Source organism: the organism of the source record quoted next, unplaced genomic scaffold (genome assembly GCF_019419815.1).
Source record: "Pyrus x bretschneideri cultivar Hongxiangsu unplaced genomic scaffold, Pyrus_bretschneideri_v1 Contig58, whole genome shotgun sequence".
Lineage (NCBI taxonomy): Eukaryota > Viridiplantae > Streptophyta > Magnoliopsida > Rosales > Rosaceae > Pyrus > Pyrus x bretschneideri.
In genome coordinates, this window is record NW_025999796.1 from 2205209 (window position 1) to 2217058 (window position 11850).

The window sequence follows — 11850 nt, forward strand, 5'->3', positions numbered from 1 at the left end:
GCTGTAATTTTCGGGGTTGATAAGAATATTTATATGTAATCACGATCTGGTGGTCTAATGGTAAAAGGTGGATTGCGAGGTTTTTTTTTTTTTTAAACTAAAAATTAGAGGTTTTAGGTTTGAAACCCGCTACTGAAATGCCATTTGACATGCATGTGTGGGTCTTCTCCACCCTTGGAATGAGTGCTTAACCGTGACTGGCTACCAGTTATCCTCCGATTTAATATGATTAGTATTATAGTTAAATTTATAAGTATTACTCAAAAGAAGTCATGATGCATTATTTTAGGGTAATAACAATTTATGAATAAATCATTGAAAACATACATCTGACAAGCATACTCAATATAACCAAGAGGTCACACATGTTAAAAAAAGACCACACAAGCTCATATACTCATCCTGAGTACACTATTTCTTAACCACCACTGAGACTCACATCTAACCAACAAAAAACCTTGCAAACCGTAGAACCACCACGATGGCATCACGAGTAAAAAACTACACCACCATCTAATGATCTTGCAACCGTTAGTAAAGAAGCATTGACGTGAGTCACTCTTACAGACGATGATCTTTTCTCATCATAATCCTTTGCTATGTGCATGAACCAAACCAAAACAAAATGTGAATGATAGTCACCACTTAAAGATTTTGTAAAGTCACGGACGCCACAGAGGCTCTCATCGACAAAGCGAGAGAGCAACCACAACTATAAAGACTCTTCTCACAAGCGAGAGTGACCGCAACTAGAAAAGAAACACAATAGGGAAAAGAGGAAAGAAACCACAAGTATTGGCCACTCAGGGATTTGTTTTGCCCTAATTATAAAATGAATGAGTAACACATGTATTTGGTCTTTGAATTATTAAATGAGTTCTAGATAATTTTTTTTAGAAAAATAAGTCTTTAAACTCATGAACAACTACCAATTCCCACTACTATGAGATTCGATCCACTTTTTTGTTAATCTAAGCCATTTGACATGCATGTGGCACACTTTAGAAGATAACCAAGAGTTGAATGAAACATTTTTTTTGATAAAGTAGTCTATGGAATTAACTTTTGATGGTTAGATTCACAACTTATATGCAATGTTAAGAGCTAATGAGGGATGTTACTTAGTACTACGCTCTAGTGATATTCCTCTTCACTTGTGAGTGAGAGGTCTTAAGTTCAATTCCTACCAAAGACGAATTTAAACCATATTACTAGCTTATTGTAAGGCTAAGCCCCTCCTCTTAGTGATAGATAATATCGTTTATTTAAAACAAAAAAAGAAAAAAGCTAATGAGGTATAAAATGATTATATTACCCTCTAAAGTGTCTTGTTGATGAAAAAAAATTAATAAAATAGCTTTGAATCTTACATTTATTATTTGGGCAATTGGCCGTTCCGTTTAGGGTTCTTAACGGCTTGATAGGTGTATAAGGCCTCGTTTGACAAACCCTATAAAACACCGGATAGGATTATTTTATACGAATCCGCACTTCTGTATTAAATCACCACCGGATAAATAAGCAGGCCATCTTTATTAGTACGCTCCACGGCGTACTAACAATCCAATCCAAAAGCCTCGCATCATCATCCTCCTTTTCTTCGTGCTGCCCGTTGGCCCGTCGTCTTCTACACAGGCACCAACCCATCATCACCATTCGAACCCTTTCTGTGAAGTCCATATCAGAGCATCTAGTTCTCCACTTGCTGAACATCGATTCCGTGATTCCAGTTTTTGATATGTCGATCTGAGTTCTCCCGTTTCCACCATTCGATTCCATCCCTAACAACTCCGGCGAGCTCTCCACCTCTAGCGAGACCAGTCCCATCATCGCATAGAGGGTTTGATCTGACAGACCCACCCCTCCTCGTCCATTCGCCGACCCTTCCTTCCCGTTGATCTTCGACCCACCCCTTTCCCGTCTACCTACTCCATTCGCCTATTTCCCTGTTATTTTCCTTCTATTTAACCTTTTTTTTTTTCATTTCAACATCAATCATTTTGTAAAATGTTTAGATAATTATTATACTCCGGATTATTTGACGCACAGATTAATCCGCACAGATTAATCCGACCCTACACCAAACAACCGACTAATTTAGTCAATAGTATCCGGCGGTTATTTATCATATCCAATTGAAGTAATCAGCACATTCTGTATTGCCAAATGGAATTGATATAGATGAACTTGTTGCTGTTACAAGGAGAAGTGAAGAGAAACAATCCACAACGGCACCTGAACCTCTTTGGTTGACAAATCCATGCAGCAACAAGAGGAAGATATGAAATCTACGAAAAGGAAACAAGGTGCAAACACAAGTTACCAGAATCGGAATGAACAAATTGAGCAAACATTACAATACTCATTAGTAGCACATAAGTTTGTAACAACTGCACGCACTGCTTACTACAGACGGAAGCAACATTCTCTTGTCGTAAGTTTTCTCGTAAAGGCACAAAACACAATTTGAAGGATGACAAGAATCTTCAAAGGCCACTGATTTTCCTATGCAAATGCCCCCCAGTGCTACCTCCTCCATCATGATCATGGTCATGGAAAATAAGCGTCAGAATTCCTACCATACAAAGCACCGACCCTACAAGAAGTTTGTCATATCGCTCCACCCAGTGAAACTTGAGCTGGCTTGCACCGTAGAATGACAGAGCCACCAGTGAAGTCATCACCGTTATGGTGCTGCAAATTTCCAAATCATCATAAATTACACAGCATATTTCCAAATCAGACCATCATTTTAGTGTTTAGATGATTTCAATCCCCTATAAATTTAACTGCTAGGCCGGCCGGAAAGCAGCTATCTAGCAGCAACCAAGTAATAACATTCAATTCTGGATGCCCAAGAAGCTAAACAGTGTCGTAAACTATAAAAACTAGTTAGGAAAGCACTTCAGGTCTCGAGGTCTACTCAACACAGAATTTGGATGGAATTATATCAGGTTCATGCTTAAATTTATTATTGCTGCCAAACGTTTCACATTGCAAAAGCTTCCGGGGGTTAATAAAGATTGTGTTGATGTGCATTCTAGCTGAATATGAGAATAGAACAGGATAATATCGACTGGAGTCACTGTTTACTGGAGAAGAACGGGGATGTGCACATTTAACTTTGTGTTCCTAATCTATAAAATTTTAGAGGGACATAGGATGCAAAAGACCCACTAGTCTTCAAAATGTTTTGTGCCAATTTACTACTTAAAGAAGTTACTAATAAACTTCTCGCATGTGCTCGTGAAAGTTCGAACAGCCAAGTCATAATTAGGTAATTCATTATAGAAACAAACAAGAATGTCAAAACTTTATCCTAACTTAGTGATACCTGAATAGCAGCACTATGATAGCAAGCACCAGCATGGATGATGAATTCCCCACAGCAAGAAATACTGGAAGTGTAGTTGCACAAGGAGACAATGCAGGAACAAGGACAAGTCCAGCAACAGCCATCTTTTCCATGGGTTGGTTGTGTGAATGACTGTGACCGACTTTTCCAGATAAAAACAACAAAATGTAACCGGCACCGAGAAATACAAGCAGAAGTGAAGCAAGTTTATGTACTGTTTCCTCGCCGGCGATGGTGTTTGCCATTGTGACCGCTGTTATACCTAATATTGCAGTGGATATTACATGCAAGACTGCTCCAAATGCAGCTGCACAAGAAAATTGAAAAAGTGATCAAAAGTCCTGAAAGCACTTACGACTTGTTTCTTATGCCTTTTCCACAGCATCTTTAATCGTGTATTAGAGGACCAAGAAAAACGAAAAACAAATGAAATACAGAGATATAGCTTGGTTTAAACATTTAGGTAATCATCCAGATCAAAAACTCATGCAAGGTCCAAACTTCCCATTTATTCTAAACCTCAATCAGGTGACCCAAAAACAACCGAAAGCTTCACGATATGGTTACTAAAATTTTCCATTTGAAAAGAAAGAAGATAATGTATTTGAGACATAAGAGGAATGCAATGGTGAAGTCAGGGTCCGCCTGAAGTCAATGTATGACGACCAATTGACTAGTGTTAATAAAAAATATATGACAATGACATTTTAGCTCCGAAATAAGTTAATACATTACCAGCCCAAAACAGCTTGAAACCCTAACAATTCTGAACTCCAACCCAGAAAACAGAAATTTAAAAAACTCAAGCTGTAGAAATATAAACGACAAGGTTATTACAAAGTGTCCTCGGGGGTCAGGAAAGAAATCTGACCGTAGTTCTTAGTAGGATGCCATTACAAAGTGTTCTTGACAAAATAATACATTACTGTTGCACCAAAGATTGGTCCTAAGATCTAATAATTGGTTGATTAAGCCACACCTCAAGAAAAGTAAAGGTGCCCGAGTCAGCTTTTGAACCATATCTACAGGATTGGTTTAAGCTCAAATGGTCATAGCTTTTAATCCGTTAAATTTTAGTCAAACTAACCAACTGGAGCTTGTCTAGAAGCTTTCAAGGGTCATGAAGTGCATTGAGGCTCGCAAATAAATGATCTGCTACACAGCTGCGTATCATAGCATAACATGTAGACAAAAGAAGTGAGGAATCTCATGTTGGGTAATGGGTACAAAGTGTATTAGACAGATTGATAGCATAACATGTAGGTAAAGTTCATCAAACGAATACGAAATACATCTAAAGCATATATTCATTTAACAAAATGTTGAACATCGACTGCTTTATAGTAATTATTTAGTAAGAGACCAAGACTAGATTACTCAGTATTCCGATCTAATATGAAAAACTTCATGAAATAAACACTAATAAGAATCTAAGTTGGAGAACCAAAGACCGCACAAAACAACGTTTTGTTCCTTTTCCCCCAATTTGCAAGATAATCCAACAAGACAAAGCAGCAGCTATAACTCAGTAATATCATATGAAGTAATAGGAAACGATTTGGAAACAAAACCGGACTAGAGAAAGCAAACTAAATTACAATTTCCGACCATTCGTCCAGACTGCTTGGTCTCGAAGCAGACTATGCCTTTGTAATGCCAGTAGACCAACATCAGCTATCAAGCATAACACCTCAATATCCTAAAGTTGTAGTTCATTTCAGCTGAACCTGAAAGCATCCATCTAGTTTAACCCACTAATTTTCTACCATTGACTCAAACAAGTGAAATGCTTAAAGCTCCCACAGCAAGAAGATAAAGGGTAATGGCAGATCTGCAATTTTACCCAGTTTAAACCAGTAAAATCCCAGGAAAGCAAACAACCACAGAAACTGAGAGAGAGACAGAGAGACAGAGAGAACATACTGACGAAGAGGGTACGGGAGAGAGTCCATTTCTGGGCTCGGCCGACGATGGAGAACGGGAGCCAATGCGTGGGTATGAAGGAATGCAGAAGCGATACGGTTGCGATTCCTCCGATCGTCGACAGATCTTCGGCGCTGAAATTTTCCATCACACCCGAAAACCCAAAAATCCGAATGAAAGAAGCTGTTGGTGGTTCAGCTGTGGAACTTGGTTAGAGATTTTGGGACGGAAATAGAATCGATTGGGTTCCTGCTGCAGCTGCAAACTAGATCGATGATGCTACATTTACATTACAAAGTTTCGGACATGAGACTTGTTGTGCCAATTGCAGTTTTTGCAACGTTGAGATTTTGGACATCCCCTTTGGGCTGAATCCGAATTCGATGCTCCAGCCCTTGAACTCTGTTCCTTCGCGTTTTCTACTCTGCGGACCGAGTTTTGCCGTCCATTTGTGCGGACAAATGTAGGCCCTTGGATTTGATCTCAACGGCTTTAAAATATATCAATCAAATCGAGCTTAGAGCAGTTTCAGTGTTGCCAAGCCCTTCTGGTCATTAAGAAATTCAATTCCGAATGGTAACTGTCTTTTTTTTTGTTTTTTTTTTTTTTTTCTTTTGAGTACATCGATATTTTTACACTAGAGGAGAGAAAGTTCGGCTAAATCACACAATGGGCAACCTAATTTGATATTGAATTAGTAACTATTTTTAACAAATAATAATTGCGCAAGTGCATCTCCACTCTTAAATTGAATAGTTAGACACTTCGTATTAAAATATTATTTTTTAAAAAAAATAACCCCTTTGACATCTCTTCATTTGCAAAGAATTCTCGATGTGAAAACACAGGCTGATCTTTGAATAGGAAAAAGAGTGGATTCGCAGGGTCCCCAATGAATTGGCTTATTCAAAAAAAACGTTGTTCTTTAGAAGATCTATCTCGTGTCTGGTACTGCATGGTTCCACTCTGCAAGAACTCCAAATCATTCTCTTGAAGCCCATCCTCATCATCATAAATGATCTGCTTGCCCCGAAATGACCTGACCTAATAGGGAAATCTTAATTCATTGGGCATTTCGATACAAGCAAATAGAAAGCCCCAAGGGCGCCATATTCTAGGAGCCTAAAGTATGTGATTGAATAAATCTTCCTTTATCCGTTGCGGGTCGAGGACTCCTTCCCTTTCTTCAAACTCCGATTTGTGTTGTTCATAGAGAAATCTCTGATCAACGATAGAACAAGATCCATTTTGAATTATATCTAAGGGATTCCTTGGTTCGGGTCGAAGAAGCAATGTCACTTGATCATTATCAAACTGACTGCAATCTTATTTTGTCCGTGAGGATCCCACCGGAGCGCCTTCTACTTCTAATAGGCCATAAACTAAATCAGAATCATTTTCAACGAGTCCATAAGAAGTGATCCCATTTTTTTCATCGGGTCGGGGTAGAGACCAAAGGTCTTGAGTGACCGATCTGGCAAAACAACTCAAAAGATAAAGAAGTATCGTTAATTTCTTCATGCTCGTTCCAAGTTCGAAGTACCATTTGTACAAATAAGAATCCCCTTTGTTACATGATTTCTTCTTCATATAAATAGATATAGGATCTATGGAGCAATTACTTAGAAGTACATTTTGTGCAACATCCCTTCCTATCCTATCTGATAGAAAAGGATCCCATGATCCTGAATCGATCTTACTTGGGATCGCAAATCCCAAGTTTGTCTATGAAGAGCAAATTTAATTATGTTAGTGTCTATAATTGATTTCTTCTGTGTAATACTAATTGATAGGGCCTCATTGGTAAGTGCTACAAGACCTTGTACATTGGAACCCATGGTTATGGACCCGAATCCATTAGTATGAAACATTTTCTTTTCCAAGTGAAATCCCCTAGTATATGAAAGAGTGAAAAAATGCTTTCGTTGTTGTGGAATAAGAAGCCTTCGTATCTTAATGCATGTATTTAATTTATTCGGAGCTATTAGAGCGGGATCCACTTTTTTGGGGAATAGGAGTCGAAGCAATAACAAGAATATTTCTAGTGGAACATCTTTCACAATACCTGGAGAGATAGTTCACTAATAGACCGAGGGATAAGTAATTCGACTCATTTACATCCAGATCATGAATGTTTGGAATCCATGTTATGCAATGAGACATTGCTTTTGCTAATTCGAATTGAAGGCTGATATAAAATTGGTCTATTTCCGGCATCATATCCATAGTTAACGCATTCATCATAGTTAGAAATGTCAGCTCTGTATCAAAGTCACGGTCGTCACTATCATCAATATCGTTGCTATCATCAATATCGTCACTATCATCAACAAGAAAACGCTTGGGCTTGTTAGCCAAGAACTTGTTCAGAAATACTGTAACGAAAGGAACATAGGAGTTTGTCGCTAGGTATTTGACCAAATAGGATTGTCCAGTTCCTATAGAACCTATCACTAAAATACCCCTAGAGAGGGATAGGGCTAAGCGGAGCGAAAAGGGTTTTCCATGAGATGGGAAATGAAAACTATTAGCCCCACAGGAGGTTTGTGAATAAGTGATTGTCTGATAATGAGTAAGGAATATCCGTCTTTCTGCTAAATAGGATGTATTGAACTCATAATTCATTAGATATTTTTTATGAATATCAATTAAGTATCGTAAGTAAATTGCTCCCAGTTGTTCAATAATTTGATAACCAGAATCATTCTTTGATAAATGATTACTATGAGTTAGACTCAATAGAATTTGATCAATCATTTTTTCTGTCGTTAAGGTGGAGAACTGAACCAAGAATTCTTTTTCTTTATCATCAATCAAATCACTGTTCGAGACCCAGGATTCTATTTTATCATCAATCCAATCACGATTCACGTTTTTCTTTTTCTTATTAATGAATGGATCTCTTTACTTGTATGACTTATATGTCTCGTATTTCTCGAAAAAACGATTCGATTGATGAGATTTGGTATGATACTTATGAAATCGATGATATCGATGAGTTTGATATTCAAATATTTCTTCTTAGAACGTATTGATTTGACCCCATAAGCGGGACCACCACCCCATAGCAATGCTTGTTGCAGCCAGAAACCCATATTTCTTCTAGAGAATCTCCTAATTGTTCCCGAGCAACTAGAAAAATATTCTTTAACCAAAAATAATTCAGTTTAGATGTAGGATACCTATCCAGAAGTTTTCGCAACTCAATCATGTATGATAGAATCATCAAAGATTTGACCCTTTCGAACTCTGTCTGTAACTCACTACAGGCTTGAGAAATAAAGAGAAGATGTGTACGAACGAGATATCCAGCAACAAGAAGAGGGAAAATGATTGGATAGAGGAACTTCTGAACATTTGGCAATCTCAAATGTGTTGATATCAATGATGACTCATTATTTCGATGAATCATTTCTTCGGACAAAAGAAGATTATGTAAACACTTACTCGAAATATCACTTATCAGATTCCATTGTGGAAGACACAATTTTTTCTGAAGAATTCGCCATGATATATCTTATCCATGCATAATATCATGAAAAATGGATACAAATTTTTTACTGCTACTTAGTATCATTAATAGGTCTGAAAAAGTATCTAAAAATATCAAATTTAGATATTTGTATCATGTTGAAGTAAGGAACCATGACATATATGTTTGGAATATATTCCATTTTGAGAGAGTTGAAAAAGCACTATCTCGTTGAAAGGTTTTATACATCTGTCCTTTCTCAAGGCATTTCTTTAGACAAAGATCCCATTTTTTCCTCTTTTCGAATGGTAAATATTTCTCAGAACATGAAGTGTGAATCAAACCCATGTTTGAATTGAAATTGAGATACTGATGCAAGTTCTTCCCTTCTGAATTAGACAGATTCATATCTGAAAGAGGTTGACAATAAGTTCTTTCAAAATTGACTATCTGTCCCTTTGTTAGAAGTGTTCCAGAAATGTCTGCGATCAAGTAAATAGCTCTACGAACGAATGGATAAGATCGAATTGGAAAATGTAAAGAGTTGTACAAGTTATCCCTTTCGTCACCATTTTGTGGAAAATCGTTAGGTATGAATATGTTAGACACCTGTAACTCGATTGGTGAAATAGTATCTCTCTTCAAAAAAGCATTTTTTTTTTTACCGCCGCACAAAGAAAATATTTTGTTGCGAATGAACAAGATATTGAGGAATTGTCTGTTGGAAATATGCCCTGAAAGTCAATCTTTGGAAGAAACCTTTCAGGACAATGAATTGATGTATATATGACTCTTATACATCGGAAGGCAAAGATACTAATTGGGACTATCTCAATGAACGAAATATGTCCTAAATAGTGAATCCATGGACAATGGATCGATGGAAGAAGTAACCTAATGATGTTAGGTTACAGAGACCTTCTTCTCATAACCATTATGTCCAAAAAGGTTCCTGGTCATAAGGATTGTCGGAGGGATACTGACAATCCATAGACTGGTACATACTATGTCCGCTTCAATTGGAAGGATGGAAAGTCTCATCCCATTCGTGTAGCGACACTAAGACAAGCATGTAGGTGCTCATTAAGGGAATGAGTTCACTGAACACAATCGAACGAGAGTACTTGCATGGAGGTCTACTCACATGTCAAGCAAGTAACTCTAATGGTTGGAATAATGTAAGTAATCCTTTGACCTGAGGCATCTCGTTGTCTTGTGGTTAAGTACTTAATCTTTGATTATGTTAAAGTCATTCCATTCGAGAGTGTCCAAGGCATCGTTGGGGTTAAGCCACTTAGCCATGAAGGCAAGTGAATGCGCAACAAGGAATCTCTAATCTTCGATAAGAGAGGATGAATACTCTAAGATATGATTCGGAAATCTTCGGCCGAAGTATCGAGTGTAATAAAGGAAAGCGTTCCTATACGTCTCAAATGAATCATATAAGAAGGAATAATCACATTAGGGGTTTGACATTATAAATCCATACCCTAGTAATGTGATTGAGAGTATTGTTTTAGAGAAGGATCGAATTACATTGTAATTCCAACTGAATAGGTTCTCCGAATAACTTCTACATTAGCTTGGGTAGCCATGATATATGATTAGATGTCACTCATGGCTTGTGAGTTCTTCTAGATGATTAAATGTAGTCATTAAAAGGAAGGTGAATTAAAAGTAAGTTTTAAATCACTAAGTGATTGGATAATCAATTGGATTGGTGCCAATCACCTCACTGCCTTGCTAATTAGAACCTAAAAGATTGTTCACCGATACACTCTTGTAGTGAGTAACTAATGGATGAAGGAAATAATTAATTGGATTAATTAAGTGTTTTGATTAATTTAGAAAGTCTAAAGAAATCATAAAAGCGATAAAGATCGTTTTGGGCTTAAAGAAACGTTCGGGTTTAATCGGGCCCATTGGGCCAAAACCCATTGGGCTTTTATTCAAGCATTGGATGACTTGAAATAATTAAAAGCCCAAAGCCCAAATTAAACACAATAGGCCGGCCAAATGAGAAGGGAGAGAGAGAGAGTGAGTCAATTGTTGACTTGTTTCTTTAAGAAATAAAAGGAACAAAACAAGACATAGTGTGTTAGGTGATTGAGAATACACAAAAGAAAACATATTCATTCTCTCTAAACTTCTTCAAAGGCCGGCCACCAAAGGGATTATTAGCTAATCATCTTATCACTCTTTGGTTAATTCCTTCATCTTTCTCATTACAAAGTGGGTGAGGATCTTTAGAGGTTTTCATATCTTTGGAAACTTGAAGAGGACCTAGGAGCACTCATTCTCAACAAAGTGGAGGAGGCAAGGAGGGAGGCTAGGCTCAAGGAGTTCAAGGAGCAAAGAGCTTGGAGGTGGTCAATCCTTGGTCTTAGATCTAGATCAAGAGGTACAAAACTACTCCTAAACTTTGTTTTTCAATAAATTGTTTTTGATGCATCTTATATAAACCTATGCATCTTGAAGGGGATTTGCATGACTATAGCTTTGATAAAATGTATGACATGCTTCCGTTGCTTTCGTATATAAATTTTGAATTGTATATGCATGCTAGTCACTAGAAATCCCACATAAATCTCATATTTTCCCTTCATTGTCTATACGTAAAATCATAATTATTGATACGAGCCTTTTCCACATAAAAAGGGAATCCTTTGTTACAATAGAAGCAGAAGTGATGTGGATTATTCAAGAATCGAAGTCGGTTTGCTTTATAAAAAGAAGATATCAATGAACTTCTATGAAATGGTTTCACGGGATTCAGCCAATTGTCTTGATCGTGGGATATCATTGAGAAATAGGAATCCATGTTATCAAAAGATTTCCTACGATTATTTCTAGGATGGAATGAGTCAATCATCCACTTTGGTATATTATTGAACAAAAATGGTGATATTGTTCCTCCATTGATCAAGAATTTTGATTTTTGGGAAGTATCATGATCATCCAATAAGAAGGGTTTCAATTTTTTCAAACGAACGATTTGAAGACCTATTGATTCTAACAACTGATTGTAGAGTTGATCATTCGGACCTTACAATTTATAGATGTGTATCTCAAACCTATGAATGGGGATATTTCCAAAACT

The 11850-nt window shown here is 37.2% G+C and overlaps 1 protein-coding gene across 1 annotated transcript; it reads right to left on the minus strand.

The window, feature by feature from the left end:
- Positions 1-2135: 2135 nt before the first annotated feature.
- On the minus strand, positions 2136-5605 carry LOC125471163. The gene is made up of 3 exons (XM_048571295.1): positions 5279-5605; positions 3335-3662; positions 2136-2694 (listed from the first exon to the last, which is right to left on the minus strand). Exons 1-3 carry the CDS (start codon positions 5424-5426, stop codon positions 2487-2489), a joined length of 684 nt encoding a protein of 227 aa, XP_048427252.1. The 5' UTR covers positions 5427-5605; the 3' UTR covers positions 2136-2486.
- Positions 5606-11850: the final 6245 nt, after the last annotated feature.